The following is a 21,880-nucleotide window of genomic DNA, read 5'->3' as shown; positions in this document are numbered from 1 at the left end:
AATGTCAGGAATAGATTGGTTTGTGCTGTACTGGTTGTCTTACATTTTTGGTCAGGTTCTTCATCTGGCACTTGCTGTGATGAGGCTGGCCCTGCCGGGCCTCCAAGGCTTGCTTCACAGTTTAAACTGGGATTATGTTGTGTCCTTCCCAAATTATGTATAAAGACATTTATTTTTAGTCCAATTCCTCTGCCTCACTGTAATTGTTACGTGTGCTGCCGTCTTTTGGAGCTGTAATATTTGCCGGTTCCTGTTCCTTGTTCATTGGTTTGGTGTCATTCTCAAGTTTATTTAGTTTCTCTCTGTGGCAGGGTAACGTATTCTCCCTTGTTCAAGGGTGTTCAGGGGTGAAGTGTGGCCTCTCGACCAGGGGCGTCGCGATGCGTGCAAACTCCACCCTCTTAAGTCTACTGTCCGGTTGGGGCGGCCATCTTGGGAGAGGTAAAACTGCACATGTGCCTCAAACACCAAGGTGAGGAATCATTATTTTATTAGATACACCTGTTCCTTAGGGATAGGTGCAGGACTGATTCCACGGGTGGGGTTTGATGGTATATAAGGGTAATGTGTGGTTGAGGAGGAGGGTCGTGCTGGGGAGATCAGGATAGAGAAGATGGGCCTGGAGTCTACATATGTTGTATTCTGTTAGGAAATACTAATCTGTGCTGATTACACAATAGTGCCAAACTGACAGCTGCGGAAGGGGGAGCTGCTTCGGGACTATTCCGGAACCTGCTGAGTGAACTCGGAGAACATAGCGAGAGGGAGGCTACCGGTGCCTGGCTGCCTTTGCAAGGAAAAGACAGCTCGCAACGAGAGCAGAAGGATTACGAGAGCAGCAGTATAAAAGAGAAAGAAAGAAGTAAACTTGTGTTGTTTTATTTTTATTTTGGGCCCTCTTCTGTCGAGACCTTTGTTTAAGTGGTCACAGACCAAGAATTAATAAACGCTGCTTAAACTTGTAAATTTCTCGTTTGGACATCCAGTTTTACGTTGTCCTCATCGCCCACAGACATCTCCCACACTCTCCTATTTTCATTCTGATGGTTTCTGTTTGTATTGTAAAGGTCTCGATCAGGTTTAAAATGTTTGAAGTGAATGATAAATCTTTATAAATGTTTCACTTTTCGTGCAGTGTTTTAAAAATACTAATTACAATACTTAAACTGAAATACACTAACATTTGTGTGGCTAAGAAGCGTAACATACTTTACTGTGACAAACCCCCCGACAGGCATAACAGATGTCATTGTTTGCTATGACATGCATAACAAAGGTTATGTTTTTGCTACGATCACATAACACATGTTATTTTGTGCTAAGTACAAATAAAATTGTTTATCTATAAAAATGTGTTCTTGCACACATTGTATATATATTAAGAACTTACCATCCAGTTTTCCTGCCAGTAATAGTCGGGGAGAACTTTGTCAGATATGAATGTTTTTCTTTTGGTCTCAGAACTAAGCTCCTCTCACCGATGAGCCCAGGCCCTATCAGCAACACATCCAAGTGCAGGGATTCATTGGTCGGATTGGTAATGGGGATTTCCACTCCCACAGTGTCCTGGAAATATAACAAAATTACTTCAATAATTGTGGAGATCTTCAATAACAATATGGTCAAAGATAAAAAAAAAAAAATACTCAGATCAAAAATAGGCATGTTTCATCACTATTAGACAAACAGTTATCGGGATGTGCTAAAATAGAAGTGTGACATACAGAAAGACAGTGGCACAAACAGAAATAAAGACTCTGTATCTCCCAATATTATGATACAGTTAATCATTTGTGTTACAGAATGTTCTTAAGAAGTTTCATCACAATTGGATAACCAGTCCTCTTGCTATATGAAAAACTGTGTATGACACAAAACCCAGTCAGGAGGACAGACAGACAGACTTCGTAAATCCAGATATTATGATTGTGCTCAAGAAGGTCCTTAAAACATTTTCATGAGAGATTGGACAAACATTTCTCTAGATATATGCAAAACCTAAGTGTGACATACATCTGGCTCCAATGTGATTGTTCTTAACAGTACATGCAATGTAAGCATTAAATAATTCACAGTGATCTTTGGGGCAATTTCCATGGAAAAAGAAAAATAAGTCTCACCTATTTCTCACTCTAATTTAGTAGTACTTTTGGGCTAATTTAGTAGTACACGCTTGTGTGTTTCCATGTAGTTTTTTTTTTAGCCAGAGAAATTCTCGTTCCAAATGCAAATAACCTAATTAATGTTAAACTCCAGGAGAGTATATTTAAATGTTTCTGTCTCAGTTCCAATTTGGCCTTGCACGACTGCTCAGCTTTCTTAAACTGGGTTTCCACAAAGTTTTTAGGTTGTGTTAAAACACTGAAAGTGCAGCCTGCCTCATTTGGCCACCAACAAAAAGTAATAAAAAAAAAACAAAAAAAAAAACGCAGACATAGCGTTACACAAATAATAATTTAAAAACAAATTCCGTATAAAAGCACTGTGTGCTATCCTTGTAGAAGTGCTTTCTTATGGAATGTATTTGTTAAACATTTTTGACTGCATATATTATTATTATTATTATTATTATTATTATTATTATTATTATTATTATTATTATTATTATTATTATTTTTATTAATTAGTCACTTAGCAGACGCTTTTATCCAAAGCGACAGACTAGGGGTGATCTATGCAACTGCTGCTGCAGAGTCACGTGTCTCATCCGAAGGATATATACACACGTACATATAATATACAAGTTTTCCAACAGAACCGTAGCTTCAGCAAATCTGATCCTTATAGTCTACTAATGGAGCTAAAATACCAGCACTTTAGGTTAATTACATAAAAATGATTCTGTCAAAATGTTTAGTACAGTATATTTAAATATTGGTAGTATATTGGTAGCAAAGTTTGTTCCCAGCCTCAGAGCCCAGCAATTAGGCCTCGACTCCTCGGAGGTGGCTCTCTGAGAGTCAGGGGGAGACCCTTGTAGGACGATCAGTTTGGTCTCCTACGCGAGCCAAGAGGAAACCCTGTCCTTTTTTTTTAGTTACAAAGCATTTCTCTCCTATTTCAATTCCTGAGGTTCATCCTCCATGCAGCCCTTGAATTATTATTAACACATATTATTAATACATTCCCTTAAAGCCTTCCTGGTTGTTTCTAAGGAGACTGTTTTCTTGCAGTGAAGCTTATGTGAGGACACTGCTAGCTACATGTAGGACACATGGTCTATATGTTTGCCATCGTACAAGTTCAGAATAATATATTTATACAGAAGTTCTAGATCTCCTATGAAAGCCAGCACCTTTAAAGGCACAAAATGCTGGGATGTTGACTGTAAAGATTATCTGAGGCACAATTAAACAGTGACGACTTGCATTGAACCATATGGGTAAACACCTGGGCCACCAACACTTAAAGAACCTTAAGCACTAAAATATAAAATATTTTTTTGTTTTTAAAACAGTGTGATTTCTTTTGTTTTCCTAATATGTTTCTTTACAAATATCAGTATTATATTATACTACCAAAAACTGAGGCTTAACAAACATAATCATTTCACAATATCATTCCACTAGACAGTACAATGTGTGAGACGTGAATGATAGGATATGATTTCACATAGGGCTCCCCCTCTGTCCCAATGGAGCCGTGCTTGCATAGAAGAGGGTGCTTAAACTTGTATATGGAAATGATATATTCACTAATAATAACCCAGAGATACAAGATAGCTCAAATGTTCCCTTTTTCATTGTTACAACCTACATTAGTATGCTGGATATCCACTTTGCAGCTATAAATAGTTTAAGCAGATGGCTTGTACCAGATAGTTTCTGTTTAGCTAAATTGATTTAATTATTTTATTTAACTACCTTTAAAACATATTTACCACATTAAAAGCAAATAATGCAGATAATAAAGTGTAGTGAAACCATGGTTAATAATATGTAAACATTGTAAAGCCTATATGGTAAAACATATTTAAAAATAAAAGCATGGCAAACCATGGTACACTGATAAATGCACAGTATAAACACAGGAAAAGCATGAGAAATTTTAATACTGTATATTTAAATAAATATGTATAGAGTGCTACCTAATGTTTTTGAGAAGTGTATATGTGTTTTAAACAATGCCTTTCCCCAAAAACGTGTTCTAAAGTCAACTTTAACTTTAACATAACTGTATGTTAAATGCTTGCCACTGTGGAAAAAAAACAACAAAAAAAAACTGAAAATGTGCTGCAGGCAGCTTTAGAGAACAGTTTCAGATTTTGTCCTTCAGTCTGTAGGTGATTGTTTTACAGGAGAATGAACGTTAACTTTGGCCTTAACCTCAGGCAGGTCTCCATGACTATCAAGTCTCATATAACTAACATTTAGTATTCATAAAGCATGAAAAAGAAAAGGCAAGTGACCACAATAAAACCCAATGATCTTTAGTAAGGTCAGTGGGATTAAATAACCTGTGTGGTCATTGGTGGAGCCATCCTCCTTTTGCTACAAAACCTTACATTTTTGTAATATGCCAAAATAATGTAGTTTTACAGAATCACAGAATAGCTGTTTTCCTCCATACAGTACATACGGGTAATACAGTACATTGCAACCATTTTCAAAACATTGTGTAAATTGCTCAATTTGTCAAAAATATATACATACATAAACAACCTATCTGTACTTAAAATGCCATTAATGAAATACACCACAATTTAATGTTGACAAACAAGTTGACTGCAGGCGATTTTAAAAAATAAAGAAAATAAAAAAAATGGGGTGAGCAAATTCCATCAATTCAGTTACAAGAAGGCATGTAAAAGAAAACACAAAGGATAAATAATGAAATGATTTACCATGAACATCCTGGGCAGAGGCTGCCCATTTATAACAGTGTTTGAATTATCTCCAGGCAAAATAACCTGCCAAGAATGCCCACATGATACATCTGCTAAATAAAGCAGGCTCCAAAAGCCTTTTAATAAACAGACTATTCAAATATCAAGGGAATTGGGGAGCCTGCTTCAAGGATGATTATAAACAATGAGAATCTCAGATTAGACTAGTATAGAAAAGCAATGTTGTTTTGCTGCTACAGGACTGTATGCAAAGAAGGCTGAACAACAACCTGTATTTTTAGCAGCAGGATTCAGCAACCTACTGTAATACAGTGATACTGACTTTGCCAAACCGTGAGAAAGGTCTTGTATAGCATGTGATATATCAAGGTGGTACAATTCTGCCAATAAGATGGGGTGGAGGGGGTAGTAATAAAACAAATAATCTCACTTTATGTAAAGCTGCTTGCTTAGCACCTGCGGTCATATATATTTAGATTTGCCTCTTGCAATATATTTAGATTTAATTTAGATATCATACAATTAACTGAAGATATTCTATCAAAAGAAGCATTAACATTGGCATGAGACTGATTTACTTTTGCTACTTATCTATATAAAAGAAATTGATGGTGAACAGAAAATCTATTACAAATGGTTCCACATACAGTATCTATCAATCCATCAGCCAAAGACAATTATTTTGCCTTATGCTGCATAATGCTTTTGTGAAATACTCACACCACCCCTTACTATTATGTTTTCTATATTTTTTAAGTGTGACTAGGAAAGCCACTTAATCCTTCTACAGCACAGTACAATCTTATATGGGACATGATCCCACCTGAACTTCACACTCACATGCTGTGCCAAACATATGACTACTGTATACAATGTGTTAGGTCAGGTGAGGTCCTAATACCTGTTGCACATGACTTAAAATACAATCGGGAAAACAAAAACAACCAACAGTGAAATTAAATGGGACCAGCGAGGAAGCTGTTGTGATAATAAAATTATCTTTAATGACTTGGTTATAAGTCTTGGTTAATATATGTTATTTATGTAAGCAAAATTAAGCCATAATCCAATTTAATTGTACATCGGCCTAATAGTCAACCACAGTTAGGCCATTTAGGACCAGGTTTAGGCAGGTTTACATGTTCATGCCATGGAGTCCTGTTTTTATTTAATGAATATACTGTATAAAATGAAGGTGGGACTATGCAGATGTTCACAAAAGTCGTACCTCTCCATTTTTACATGTTATAGGTGTCTGCATGACAGATCAGGGGTATTTATGAAACAAAACACAAAAACTTTAGCTCTGCACTGGACAATGGGGGGCACCAGGCAGGGTTGCCAGTTCCACTTAAAACTAGCGGAATTGGGCTTGCCCAGGCAGGCAGTCGTTTAAATTTTACCTTTGTCACTTTTAGCACACATTCACCAGATTTACATATACCTTTCATCCAACTTTAATGCTATGTCAGACTTATAAATGTATGACCACCCTTTGGCCCAAGCTTTCATACCGCTTGTCCATAAATCCTGACTTATTGTCTGACTTTATACATGATGTAAACTGGAACACTGCCTTCAACCTTTGGCAACGTTTCACAATCATGTAAACCTTGTGATAGAGTCATTTATTGTCGAATAAAGGTTCCAGTTTTGAAAGAACTGGGGATGCTTTTCTGCCAAATGCACAGGATCCCTACACGTTTTACCCAAGGGGACAGGTATGAACAAGGACTGGTATCTGAAAACACTCCAACAGCTGTACAACTGAGAAAACAGACTCTGCAGTAGAACCATATGTGAATACTGGAAAGGGGTGGCAGCTGCCATACCTCTATCAAGGACACAGTCTTACATATTAATCTTAATGTAGCTGCTGTCAGTCACAGCAAATGAATAAATGTTGATGAAGTGTGGCTCTTAAGAGGAGGAAGAAAACTAGATAACATTTAGTCGAACACAACAGCAAAACTGCAAACCACGGTAACCCGTGCTCCGGAAAATGACACAGGTAGTTTACTTGGAGATTGTTAACGCTTTAGATAACTCAAAGTCAAATGAAAACTAGGAACAGACAGAAACAGTTTAGAAGAAAGACTTAGCTCCAGGTGATTAATGAACCATTACAGTTTGTTGAAATGCTGCAGAATTCTTAGTGCTGAATCACAAGAAGCAAGACAGAAATTAGAAGCAGTATCTTGTGAATAATGAAGCCCTGGTATCCCAATTGTGAACACTTGATTTAAGTAAACAGTACAGTGAAAAAGTAATGTGCTGTAAGTCCCATTATGTTCTGAATATGAAAAATATTATTAGGGACTAGTGCAAGTCATCTTCTATGACGGGGACAAATATGTAAAATTAGAAATATTCCCAACTGAAGCAGCTGTTAAAAATGTTCAAACAAATATCCAAAAAAACCTTGATTTGGCTTCTTAGAAGTTTTACTTTATATTTGTGTTTTCGGGTTATGGATGAGGGATCTGAGAAATTCACAGAGAAATTTGATAACCTGAAGCCATACAGACGCACTGATTGTGCCATTATATTCTGGTGTATGATATTATTACTGCTGGTTAATGCACAGTGGGACATACAACAAGATAGCAAATGTGTAGCAGGGGCTGTTTGTATAAAAAAAACATTGACAGAGTCATCACAGAAAATGCAACAGGCAATGTGGTTGGCGTGTACCTTTAAATGATTTTAACACTGAGGGAAAAGCTAAGTCACATTAACCTCTTGCTCCACAGTAATCATCTGCAATGCTAATGATGATCTCAATCAGAACTCCTGAACAGTATGGCATATATGCCAGCCAATTTTACATTTATTTATTTTATTTATTTTTCAATTAGGCGAATCTCTCAGAATAGGTTTATGTTTGTAGACCAGACACAGCATGTTGCTAAAGAACCCATTCTGGATTACAAAAATCTATTATTTTTCAGCTAGTTTTATTACAATCCTTAATATCTACATTTTCCCAAAGTAATACATTTATTAATATACTGTGGAAATATTCATTAGGATGCATCCAGTGCAGAACACATCTGTCTCATTTATTGCATTTAGTGCTCAATTCTCACGACAACCACTTTCCCACGGTAAAATGATACAACTATTCATTTTATCCGCCCCCCCCCATCAACACCTGTACTGAGGGGGTGCCTCTACGCTTCCTGTACAAAACATTTACTTGTAAGGGCCATGCTGAATATTTGTGAATGTTCTTGTAATTAGTACTATGGGAAGGTGCTTGGCTGCAGTTCCATTTTAAGTAAATATCAATGGATAATCATTGTTAGTGCAGTTGGTAAGTAACAAGATACAAAAGAATTGAAAGTATGAAAATGGGTAGAAATGTACTCCTTAACACTGTGAACAATCTCAGATATGAGGGCATCGGCACCGGCAATTACTTCCGGTCATTTTCAAGATGGACACTAAACGACTTCCGGTACATGTATTTCTACACTATATACATAAGCAAACTTTAAATTTTTAAAACTTTTATGGAGCAATCTCAATCTGCATTTGGGAGTATTTCTGTGATTTGTTATTATTCTGCGGAAATCACCCTGAGAGGTGTTTGCATCCACAAGAGTGGGGAGGTGCCTGTGTGCAGGTGTTTGTGTTAGTGAGCGGTGAGTCACTGCTCTTGGCCATCTGCCAAATAACACCTCCGGTTTAGAGCTGCGTTGCTTCCTTTATTAATCCATGAGGGCGCTTTTAGTGACCTACTTGTCTACAATATTGTTTTTTATTATGTGGCATACACAAGTACATACTGTATATTTATTGCATGTCATAATTCAAATGCATACATAATGAATTTTCCTGATATGAATTTTATATTTCTTAATATATTTACTTTATATTTTTAATTTAATACACATTTATATATTTTAAATACATAAAACATATTTACCATGTATCTCATATATTTTTCATATCTAGAAAAGGGGTCAATCTTGATAATATATTTTTATTATATTCTATTTAATTCAAGAATGATGTTGAAAAAATATAAGTATCATACATTTCTTATTATATATTAAATATATATTTTTGTTCCATATGGGCAAGATAGTATTTTCTTCTATAATGAAGCGTGTTCTTACCTGAACAGCACACTGCACTGTTAAAGTTTGTAATGATGCTTCTGGCAGGCTGTTTATTTCCAAAGAAAACCACACTTTGTAGGCTTTGAAGATCGGTTCTATATTTGGAACAAGAGAAAATAAATACATTGAGCTTCATGCAGTAGAAAAAAAGTGTATTTTGGCTGAATGAAAGTTGCTATGTGCCTTTTCATCAAACTCAGCCAATGGTAAAGAAAATATGTCCCTGTCTTTCACAAAGCATCAAAAGTGGAATGGCTTGATCATTTTATTGGAAATGTAAAAAATGTGTGAGAAAAAAAAGAAAAGTAAATATATGTAGATAGTAGCACTATCATATTATTTTCAATATTATTCACAGTTTATGTGCAACATGCATGACTATGCTATCTTGAGTTACTGTACATCCCTTGCATTACACACATCTCTTGTATACTACCTTATCAAAGTCACCATAGTATAATGTAAACAATACTTTATCTGAGAATACAAAAACACTAAACTTTTTTTTTTTTTACAAAATTATGATATATAGATTATTGATGGTGTTTTCACAGTTATACTCTCTGCTTGCAAATACAAAAAGTAAAGATTATCATGTGTAGATAAAAAGAGTGTGTGCTAACTAGTGTCAAAACATAGTAATAGAAAACTAAAGACATTTTAAAATGTAATAACACTCAGTTAGTAATCAAAAAGGAAAAAGGGAATCTCTTCTCATATCAAGGACTACTAGGCTGTAGTTATCAAGTGTGCTTTCCCAATCCAAGCCAATATAACTTAGTAGCAAAACACTTTCACCATTATTTTGAAAACTTGGAAGAGATCTGTAGAAAATATAAATTAAAAGTAAACAGTAAAACAGGTAAATGGAAATAGAGAAGGCTTTGTGACAGATAACTACCTCTCAAAGTAAGTGCAAGCACTGCAGCTGTTAACAACAACCTTTTATATAAAGTCCTTGATTGAAGCTGATTTTCTGCTATGGGCCATAAACGTAATCTTAAAAGAGTCGAAGGCCAGTTCATGTTAGGTAGGAATAAACCTATAAACTGTTGACACAGCGCTATTATGCCACCTCAGAGAAACTTGACTACAGTATGCTAAGTTAATCAATTTGAGTATTGTGAGCTCCAGCCAAAAAAGAGAAAGTGCTGATGTGTTTTATTTTGACAATGGTTGGCATTACTCTCATTTTCATTAGGTATTCATGATGTGCAGTTTGTTAAGATTTTACACTTCTTTAAATATATGTGTACTGTAATTTATAAATAAAACAAAACAAGGTATGTAAATTGTAAATTGTGTAATCCCTTAATCCCCATCTTTCTCTCTTAGTTTTTCAACCTATGTATTTATTTAATTTTTAATGTGACCAATTATTTTATCCCTGATATTCTCCAATTTCAGAAACAAGATCAGCCCGTGGTTTCCCTCTGGTGGTGGAAGACCCCATGGCAGCCTTCCTTCTCCGGCTCGGCCAGCCATGTTATCACTTCCTCCCACTCCAACTATTGGGACTACCACGGCTCCAGCCAGTAGTCTCCCGCTGGTGGCGGGACCAGCAGACTGTCCCCATCTGGTGGCGGGAACAGCAGACTGTATCACTCTGGTGATGGAGATGGATATAACATTCCATCTCTCTCGAGTGGTGGAGGTAGAAGCAGTTCCATCTCCTCTCCTCCAGGTGGCGCAACATCAGCATCCCCGAGCGGTGCGGCCTCTGCATCCCCGGGCAGTGCAGCTTCTAACAACAGGCCGTCTCCCTCGGTCGGACTCAAGACCAGCCAGTTGTCTCCGACATCCCTGGATGATCCTCCCTTGGCATCTCCGGGCAATTCATCTTCGGCAACCGGAAACAGGCTATCTTCCTCAGCCGGAATCACCCTTAGCTTGTTGTCTCCTTCTGGCGTCGGTGCCTGCAACAACAAGACATCACCCCCTGGCGTAGACGGCTGAGATAGCAAAACGTCTTCCGCTGGCAGCAGTGACCGGAACAGCGAGACGTCTTTCCCCAAAGACAGCAAGACGTCCTTCCCGTGTAACAGCAGCGGGAACATCAAGATGTCCTTCCCGGACGACGGCGGTAGGACCATCAAGACATCTCTCCCAGACGGCGACGACAGGCACAGCAGGCAGTCTCCACCTTATGGTGAAGACCAAAACAGCTTACAGTCTCCACCTGTTGGTGGAGACGGGGAAAGCAGCCAGACTTCACCTGGCGGTGGAGACAGGAACAGCATGCGGTCTTAACCTTGTGATGGAGACTGGGACAGCAGGCATTCTTCACTTGGTGGTGGAGACTGGGACAGCAGGCAGTCTTCACCTGGCGATGGAGACTGGGACAGCAGGCAGTCTTCACCTGGCAATGGAGACTGGAACAGCAGGCATTCTTCACTTGGTGGTGGAGACTGGGACAGCAGGCAGTCTTCACCTGGTGGTGGAGACTGGGACAGCAGGCAGACTTCACCTGGCGATGGAGACTGGGACAGCAGGCAGTCAGGTTCAGGTGACAGGGATGGGAGTGGGAACAGCAGACAGTCCTCTCTGGCCGACGGTAGCATCAGTGAAGCTTCCTTCTCGCACTCTAGCGCTTGCTGTGGCTCCTTCTCAGGCACTGGATGCTGGTGCTCCCCCTTCTTGGGCGCTGGATGCTGGAGCCCCCCCTTCTCGGGCACTGGGCGCTCGGGCTCCCCCCACTTGGGCGCTGGATGCTCGGGCTCCCTCCTCTTGGGCGCTGGACACACAGGCTCCTCTCTCTTGGGCACTGGAGGAAGGTAGTCCAACACCATGGCTGCAATGTCCTGGACGGACTCCGGGTGGCGCTGTCTCTCCCAGTCCTCCCACTTCGCTCCATTTCAAGCCCACAGGACCTGAATTACCACCGACAGCTCCCTTTTCATGTCCCCCTGGTGGTCCACCAGCCAATCCCATACTTCCCGTGAGGTCATCTGCTCTGGGAGCACCAGGTGTGTTTCTCCTTGCACTGGGTCCACCGACTCCACTTTCTGGTCTTGACGGTCAGGGCAGTTGGCCAGGAAGTGCCTCCCCTCACAGATGGGGCACCTCTAGGTGGCTTTCCAGGGGGATACATGGGGCAGCTCAAGGCGATATGTCCCTGTTCACCACAGTGGTGACACCAGGGCAGTGTTTCCTCCGGCTGTGGCTGATGTATCTGCTGGTGTCACTTTTGCTGTTTCTTGCAGTTCTTTCTCACCATTTTTAAACAAAAATAAAAATAAATGTTTTTTTTTTTTTTTTTTTTTGAGAAAAAATAAGGTACTCGCAGTACTGCTCCTGGCCTGAGTCCTCCGAGGAACTGTTCAATCCCACGATGGACACCACGTATGGCAGGAATTGCGGAGTGGTGCTGTCTGAAATACAGGGCCAAAACTGCAGTGGCAACACAGCATCTTAATTATAAACAAAAAAACAAAATACAACAAAACACTTTCAAAATACAAAAGGAAAGGGCCCTTATATAGCAGATGGTCGGGAGCTTATGAGACAATTTGCAATCAATTATCTCCTGACCACCTGCATTCCACACGTGTAGGCAGGGAGAGGAAGTTAACCCTTCCCCTGCCGAAACAAACAAAAAAATGACAGACGGCTTTCACCCGTCTGCACACACAAATACAAATCATTAGAAACAATAATACATATTTAAATAATACACGATTGCAAACCAAACTATAATAAATCATAACAATAATAACAACAATTCACAATACTAAAGCCAATACAGATAGTTATATTATCAAAACAAAACAGCCATAATTATAATGGAAATAAGAGTAATAATACAAATGACATAGTGCACATTTATACAAAGGGGTGGGGCTACCTGGCACAAGAACACAAAATACTTCTATTAATAATTTAGAAGGGATGGGATCAAGAGAGCATGTCGCTGGTCTCATGTGCAGTACTAGCTCAGTCAGGTCCTCTAAAGAAATCATTGAAAAAGATGCCATCATAGCCTTAACTGGTCTAGATGAATTAGTTAAGCATGGTTCATCCACAATAGTCTGTATGATTTTATTTCTAATATCTAGAATTTTATTTTGAAAAAACATTCATCACAGCTATGAGGAGAGACAATGGTAAGGGTATAAGTATTAAGGGGTGGTTTTACTAATTTATCTATAGAATCAAAAAGAAATATAGGATTGTTTTTATTTTTTTCAATTCAATTGGAATAGTATGAAGATCTAGCACTGACCAGAGCCTTCCTATATTTCAATTGATGGCTTTTCCAAGCCAAATAATGAACATGCAGTCTAGAATGTTTCCATCTCCATCTTCGAATCTTAACTGGTGCTACAAAATCAAAAATACCAGTCAAGGAGGTATTATAAGTGTTGACTAACTCATCCAGTGATACTGACTCAGTAAATGGAAAGGAGTTAAAAGCCTCACAAAACTTAACCACAGATGTTGAATTAACCACCCGAGTTTTAATTGTACTTTCCAGGCTTTTAGCAGCCGATGGTAAAAAAAAAACAAAAAAAAAAAACAAAAAAACAATGGCCAGATGATCAGAAATGGTAAGGTCAATAGTTAGGATAGTTTAAACAACTAAACCACGAGAAATTATTAAATCTAAAGTGTGGCCATAGTTATGAGTAGGACCTTTCACATGCTGAACAAAATCTAAGGAATCAAGTAGCCTCAAAAATTCTGAACCTTTAAAATCTGATTCAATATAAATATGGAAATTAAAATACCCAATAGAAGAATCCTATCATAGTTGGCAGACAGTATGGATAGAAGCTCTCCAAATGCAGTCAAAAAGAGCAAGTCTGGCTTAGGCGGACAATGTATAATTACAATAAGAACAGGTCATTTGTTATTCAAGGTTAAAGTTAACAATCCAAAAGACGAACATCCTTCAAAAATGACCTGGCTCATTTTATTTTCAGTGCAGAAGGTAGTGGCAAGTCCACCTCCCTGCCCAATAGAGCATACTTTCTGAAAAAAAGAATAACTTGGAAGAGAAGCCTCAATCAAAGAAATATTATCATCAACTCAAAGCCAAGTTTCGGTAATGGAGAGAATATCTAGATTATAATCCTTAATAAAATCATTAATTAGCAGCACTTTATTATACAGAGATCTAACATCAAAGCCAGATGTAGTGGGGATATCGAGAAGATTACTAAAACAAACACCACTGGGTCTATTAAAAGGCAATATATATTGTGAATGGTGACAACGTGATCTAAAGTTATTTTTGAGAATCTCAGATTCTCTGAACCGAATGTCATTAGTGCCTGCATGGACAATTAATTTAGATACTTGACCCTGGTTTGTAATCAGGTTTTCCAATTTGGCAGTAATATCAACGACTCTGGCACCAGGACAACATTCAACAGACATTGTCTGTGTGTTTTTAATTGCTGGGCTGACATTCCTAACAATAGAGTCGCCCACTAAGAGCACCTTGCTAGAAGAGGCTTTGTGTTCATCGTGATGAATGACAGGATCAACTCTATTACTAATCTCAGTATTCCAAGCTACAGGTGCAGAATTCCAAGTCTTTGATCCCCTTCTGATAGACACCCAACGATCTTTATTCACTGGTTGTGATGCACAAGCAACTGAAGCTGCAGAAGTCTCACACATACACAAATACACATATCCTTTTATTTCACATACCCTCAGTCACATACAGTAACAAACACATTTAAATTAATGCAGCAATACTACTACATTGTCTTTGTCTACAAAGTTTGACCGCCAGCTCTAGGAAGAATATTTAACATAATAAAAATTGCAAAAACCTTTAAACTATTTTAAATGTAATGGTTTAGCAATTTATTTATTTTTTAAAAAGTTACTTAAAATCGGGTGCTTGGCAGTAGGTTTGTAAAGCTATAGATTGACTTAATTATTTTTAATACAACTTTGAATGACTGCAGCTCAAAGCCCACTGAAACACCCACAAATTAATTTCTCTTTATCCAATGACCACATAGGAAACCAAAACGTATTAAACAATGTGTAGTTTTTTATTATTATTATTATTATTATTATTATTATTATTATTATTATTATTATTATTATTATTATTATTATTAATTTATTTAGCAGACACCTTTATCCAAGGTGACTTACAGAGACTAGGGTGTCTGACCTATGTATCAGTTGCAGAGTAACTTACAACAACGTCTCACCCGAAAGACGGAGGACAAGGAGGTTAAGAGACTTGCTCAGGGTCACAAGTCCTTTTCTTTAACCACTGGACCACAAAGCCTCTTTTAGTTTTAAAACCAATCCTTTAACCCTTCCACTCCGGTGAACCTTTTTGAGGTCTATAATGTGACTTTTGGCTTGTCTATACCGTATTACCTTTCTAAAGAGCTGAGAATCTGAAGATTATTAAGAGAATAACGTTTTCACTCTATGATGAACTATATACCCTACTATTACCTAGGTTGAATGTAAAAAAATAAGTTTTAAAATGTACTCAAATTCATTTTTCTTTTAGAATATTTTTAGTTTAATTATAATTCTAGTTGTACCATGTGTCATGCACAAAAATCAGATGGGCTTAGTTCTGGAAAGTATGTCTGGACTGAATTACATTTTCTTTATTTGATTTCATGAAGTAAAAATTATTATTGATCACTAATTGATTGTGTTCATTGTTTAATAAAAGCAAAATTATATTATATTTGTGTGTTTTGTGGGACGATGAGGGGGCAAGTAGATTTTTAAGAAGGACAAGTAGATTTTTCTAGCAGTTTGTCCCTTGGACAGACATTTTTTTCAAAAATTGCACACTCCTGGACTTACTGCCTAGAAAAGATGAACCAAAATGTTACTGCCCGACCTCGAATCATCCATAACATACAGGCAGCCAGGAATTCTTTACAATTTCAGCATTTCTAACAAACAGTACAGGCTTGGACAGATCGGAAATGCTGATCAGACCCCCGTATTTTTTGACAAGCAATACCACAGTTAACAAACTTATCCAAACAGCCTGTAGCCCTTTCATTAACACTAGTAATGGTGGGAAACCAAATGGAGTCTGCAAACTGACAGACTGAGCTCAAGGTTCAATCTAAAAAGATGGTTGTGAAGAGGTCATAAACAGGGTTCAAAATAAATTAATTGATTTAAAATAAAGAATGTACAAATGTTATTACCATTTATTTTTAAAATGCTGTTTATTTTAAATATATACTTGATGACTTTGCCAATATAAGCAGCATAATAAGAGAAACCTGACAGTTAGTGGTGTGAGAAATGTCATGGCGGACTGGAAATGTTAAACATATTATTATTTTATTTGAGTTCCTGTATAGCAAGGATACAGATCCCAGAACAAGTATTTTTACTTTAAAAAAATATGAAAGCTTTAAAAACACAAAACAAACCAACAACACTTCTACCACAAGAAGCAAAAATGTATCTTCAAATCAATAAATATATCAGAAACGATAAGGGAGAAGTTGTTTGTATATACAGATTACATTTTAAGATTCTAAAGCAAGATAACAATTACTGTGGCAGACATAACCATCCAAGACAGAGAGGATACTACTCTGTTATAAAGAGTCTCCCCCAGCATTTTTATTTTCTTTGTATAGTGACAATGTGAGCCTCTTTTCTAATTCCGATCCATATTTATCTGACTAGACCTCTATTTTAAAGACTTTGCAAGCTCTTTAGAAGAGGCAAAATTGCTATCCATGTGCATTTTCTTTTATTGTCACTTCTGTGATTTATAGTTTGGAATTTTACACAGAGATTAGAGAGGGACAGTATCTTATATCTAGACTATTCGTTCTACCTTGTTTTCCCCCCAAAAAATGTAACAATAAAGTGATAACAGCCAGTGCTGTTTTAAAACGTCATCTAAAGCAGTAGTTTACTGCTCAGATTCTATGCTGTGAATTTGTCTATGCCCAGAAGCATTACGTTCTGTGTGGCTGAAAGATCTTGTCTTGAACAGGTTTTGAATTCTAAGTTTGTATGCTCCTGAATGTATTGATATTAATCGGACTAGATATTAATGAATGTCAAAGTGCCAGTGTGCACTCATGAGCCATGTGCAAATGAAGTTTGTTTGGAAAGGGCACTACTGTGAATGATAAAGTAGAGTAACTATTTACATGCCTGGGAAGCATGTACATTTCATCTTAAATCTCTAAATAACTATTCTAAGGAAGAAAAAATGCCGTAAATAAAGTTACAGAACGTTAGGTTATTATCATAACCCTGGCTCTCTGAATTAGAAATGTAGCCATTACACAATGGGTTAACCTATTATACCTGATTCAACTGAACACTTCTACCAAAGCTGCATCTTACGCCCATGACATCAGTGCACCTGTCTCTGCCCCCACAGGAGACAAAACTGCGTGCAGGACAGCACTCAGTGCCATACATTTTCTTCAGCCTATTGCATAGAATGTAGTCAGCGACCAAAGAATTTTAATGCATGCATTTCTATTTCAGGGAACCAGAGTTATGATAATAACCCAACGTTCTCTTTCAAGTACGAAATGTATTCCATTACACAATGGGTGAGTATACCCAAGCCGTCGCACGGACATGACTTGCTGAACTGCCAAATTGGCGAGACCCATGGCCTACCACAATTGTAAGGCAAGTAATGGCCACAGAACGCATGATTACCTCATGCATGTGCTTCTGAATCTGGCTGAGACGCTGCTGTCAGCACTCTGGTTCCAAAGGCAGGGTTCTGAGGATCCAGGACATTAAGCCTGTGAGGAGTGGCCCACACCGCTGCATCGCAAATGTCAGAGACCGATGCACCCTGAAACAATGCCCAATAGGTAGCAAGACCCCTGGTGGAATGACCTGTGACCTTCTCTGGAGGGGGCAAATTGGCTTGCTTGTAAGCAATCTTGACTGTCTCCACGATCCAATTGGACAGCCTCTGTTTTGATAGGGCTTGCCCTTGGTTCTTAGCGCCAAAGCATATAACAGGGTCTTTACCTCATGGAACACCACCAGAGCATCTTGAGGGTTGGAGACAGAAGTCGTAACCACTCCCGAAAAGGGGGGAGGGTCCTGTTTGAACTGGAGCGAGTAGTTGAGCTGTACTGTGGTGAGCACCCAGATGTCTGTGGTGCTTGATCGCCAGTAATCCAGTTGGCTCCTTGAATAAGGGCCCTGGACCTGTGGTCTGCGATATTGTTGGCGGTGCCCCCTCTGTGTCTGGCCGCCCCCACGGTGGGGAGCCCCCTGACCTGCTGAGTCTGGGGCTGCTGAGCCCTAGGATGCCAAAGCGCTGTTTGCTCCCTGCCTTGAGGAGCCTTTTTGGGAAGCAAGCAAACCAGCTCTTTAGTGGACTTGTGTGCCTTCTGGGAGCTCAGCAAAATTTTGTTCACCGCTGGACCAAACGTATGGCCTGGTGTGGCCGGGGCTCCAAAAGGGAGGCCTTGTCCCCATCAGGCACCTGTGCCTGGGAGAGCCAAAGCTGCCGTCTAACAGCTATCAGTGCTGTGAGGCCTCGGTCAAGAGACTGTCCATTATACTTGGACATCTGCAGCAGATGGTCAGTGACCAGGTTCAGCTCCTCTAGTGTCCACTGGGGGAGCCTGTGATTCACTGACAAGCTCTGTAGAAGCATCAACTGGTAAGTCACCAGGATGCTTGTGTAGTTATCCAGCCAGGTAGCTAGAGCTTCTGCCGCATAGGCCATTCACAACATCACCTCCGTGACCTTACATTGTTTGTTAGGGCATGACACATCTTTGGAAAGGACTGCCAGATGTGGGCCCTGTACAAGGGAGGCAATGGATGCAGCGAGAGGAGTTCCAGAGGCAGCGAGGGACATGGTGTCATCCTGCACCCACCCTTGTGCTGCAACAGCCGTTTGCACCACAGGGGGAGCAGGGGCAGGTTGCGCCGGGCGCACCTCAGCCAGCGCCTTCAACATCTGGCTCTGGGCCGAGATGGCTTCCTACATGCGATCTTACTGGTCGGGTCGCCCCTGGGAATGGTGGCGGGCAGCCTTCTCATGCCTCGGGGGGGGGGGGAGGAAGAAGAAGATGAGGCTTATGAAGAAGACTGCGAGGGACTACTACCTCTGTGCTGTCATTTTTCAACTGGAGCACGATCCATTGATGGCAGTGAGGGGGACATATCCCTCTGAGAGGGAACAGGTTCTGCAAAGCGATTGTACCTGCGCTCGACCGAACACCTGGTGAGCACTGCACAGACCTCAAAAAAAGGAGTGATCCTGGAATACCTGCTGAGCATGCTCAGCCCCAAGACACCACACACAGTGATCGTGCTTATCCTTTGAAGGTTTGCACTTCTTGCAGGTCGTACAGTACTGTACATGGGAGCATGGTATGTTATGCACGGTACAGTAGTGCACAAGGGCACTTTAGAGTACACTATGATGTACAATACAACACGGTGCGGGAACACGGTACGGTATGCGCGATGTGGTACGGTGCACGGGCACAGTGCGGCACGGTACAGTGCACAGAGGTACGGTACGGTGCGCGAGCACACTATGGTGCACGAAGGCATGGTACTGTGCATGGTTGGTACTGGCACGGCATAAGCAAACTGTGCGTGACCAAGGCAGCAACACAGAGATGCAATGCAAGAATGTAAGAGTGCCTGCTTACAGCTCTCTCCTGCTGACAAGCCTTCACAAAGCAGTGCCGAAGCTGCCCGCTATTGTGGCATGGGCAGGAGAGCAACGCTCTCTAATTGTTGGGCTAGAGCCCGCAAGTTAGTCTGTGCTGCCCGAGGGCTAAACACAGTGCCCGCCCAGGAGCGCTGGCTTGCAGCAAGTCTGAGCCCAGACTGCTCCGACTTCTCCAGCAGTAAGCTGAGCACACAGCACCTAGAAGAAAAAACAAGGGAGAGACACAATATATAACAGTTCCAACCATAAAAGGTATTTAAACGTAGTTTAAATTCACAAAATATTTGTAAAAAACAAGACTAAAAACAATAAAACTCCAGCTGGAGTTAAGGTAGCAAGAGAGAATAAATAATATTAATAATACTGTGTCAACGATCTGCGGAGTGCAGGAGCAGGCAAGCCCGCGCTACCACTGGCCAGAGGGATGCGAGAAACAGACTCACAGTAAAACACAAATAAATCATTTAAACAATTTTTTTCTTCAGCGGTTTATCCCAAGGGGAAAAAACAAGCAGAAATAAAATAAGACAAGCTTATCTGACTGCTTCTGGTCGAAGATAGCGAATTTTCATCCTCTCGTATGCTCGCAGTTTTGTCTCGTGTGGGGGCAGAGACAGACGCGCTGACATCGCGTGCGTAAGATGCAACTTTGGTAGAAGTGTTCAGTTGAATCGGGTATAGTAGGTTAACCCATTGTGTAATGGAATACATTTCCTATTTGAAAGGGAACCTGAGATGCTAAGTTGAAACCACTGTAGATTCATATAAACTAGAATTATTACTAGTATTTTCATATGAGAATATATTACCTTATACAGGCATCATGATCTATTTCCTATAAACGCATTTACTTAAAAAAAACAATAAGAACCAAGTTTGTACCTAACCATGCAAACAATCACTTGTAAAAAGAAAATAAATCCTCAGTGCCTGTGTGGAGATTCAACTTCAACCTACTTCTCTCTCCTGTCTGTCAGCGGGTAACCCAGACCTACCTTATCACAGCGGAGTACAGTAACATAACAGAAATTACTTTTAATGTACATGTGTGTGTTTAATGAACATCTGTGGTTATGACATGAATAATATGCTAAGTCAGCCCACATCTGGAAATCCAGATTTCATTAAAAAAAAATAATGTACTGAAGTACAATAGGTCTGCCATCTTTTGCCATCAAAATACCAACAAACTAGAGACCAAATCTTTGTTTAACCTGTCAAGTTTGTTTTATGCTTTTTTTCCACATAGTTTGGTGAATGTATGAATTCCCAGTTTAGATAAAGATGCCTTTCAGAAGTACAAAAACGTATTTATAAAAAAAAAAAACTTACTTGAATCAGCAAGTGTATGGGATGCCTCGTCTGACAACCTCCGAAGGGGCTGTTTATCATCTGTCTCCTCCCCTGAGCTGTCACATTGGGTCTGCTGTTGCTCTCCATCTTCAGCAATAAATGAAATTACACCTAAAACAAATAGGTACCAGATGTTGTATTAACTGGGGTATTAGGCTTATAAGATGGACTGCCAGCCTCATATATTATAGATGCCTCCACTGTACTATTACATATAAGACAATCTAAATTCCAGGTGTCAGCTATCCACTTAAAATTGATTGTTCCATGGAAAGCTTTTCAGCATGTTCCAGGAAATGAACCCCATTCTAATTCTTTCTTCTAAAGGATGATTCTTTCAGAGGCTTACATGAAATAATTACAAAACTGGAGAAACAGTCTGCAGACAAATTAGCTTTCAGAAGGCTTATCGGCAGTGAATGACAGTTCTTATTTACTTTCTATCCAAAGTCATTTTTCATGTATCGTTTAGGCTGGGACATGCTGATTATTTCACTGTTTTTGTAATGTGGTCTCATTGATCACAACAATCTTGGTTTGCTACCGCTGCCTGATATGCTAAAAAAAATCCAGTCCTTCTTTGTCATGTATTCACTTTTTTATTTTCAAGTTACAGGTTTTCAGGTGTATCTTAAAAGAGAACAAAAATAAAACTGTTAATGTTACAAAACTAGTAACAAACAACTGGCTCTGGGGTTGAGATATGTTCCACACGTAGCAAAGATTCTAGTAATAATGTGAAATGACATAGTAGAGATAAATGTAATGATGCCTGTTGTGAAGTTTATACAGTGGAATGGTTTCCATGCAGTTTAGAAACTCCAAACTCTCTCTCCATTGTGATAATGTGATGTAGCACGCACATATCACGCACATTCCTCATGCTACACGAAGTGCGCGGCCAAAACA

The 21,880-nt window shown here is 39.4% G+C and overlaps 1 protein-coding gene across 2 annotated transcripts in view; it reads right to left on the bottom strand.

The window, feature by feature from the left end:
• LOC117405785 (cilia- and flagella-associated protein 47-like) overlaps positions 1-21,880 on the bottom strand; it is a 178,965-nt gene that overhangs the window by 57,049 nt on the left and 100,036 nt on the right. For both annotated transcript variants that reach the window (XM_059030139.1, XM_059030140.1), the window contains exons 50-52: positions 20,951-21,082; positions 8,971-9,068; positions 1,391-1,566 (exon numbers count right to left, since the gene is read on the bottom strand). In XM_059030139.1, the coding sequence (XP_058886122.1) occupies positions 1,391-1,566; positions 8,971-9,068; positions 20,951-21,082 (406 nt within the window). The remainder of the gene's footprint in view (positions 1-1,390; positions 1,567-8,970; positions 9,069-20,950; positions 21,083-21,880) is intronic.

Source organism: Acipenser ruthenus, chromosome 9, assembly GCF_902713425.1.
Source record: "Acipenser ruthenus chromosome 9, fAciRut3.2 maternal haplotype, whole genome shotgun sequence".
Classification (NCBI taxonomy): domain Eukaryota; kingdom Metazoa; phylum Chordata; class Actinopteri; order Acipenseriformes; family Acipenseridae; genus Acipenser; species Acipenser ruthenus.
The sequence above is the reverse complement of the archived record's forward strand: the minus strand, read 5'-3'. Positions and strand labels throughout refer to the sequence as shown.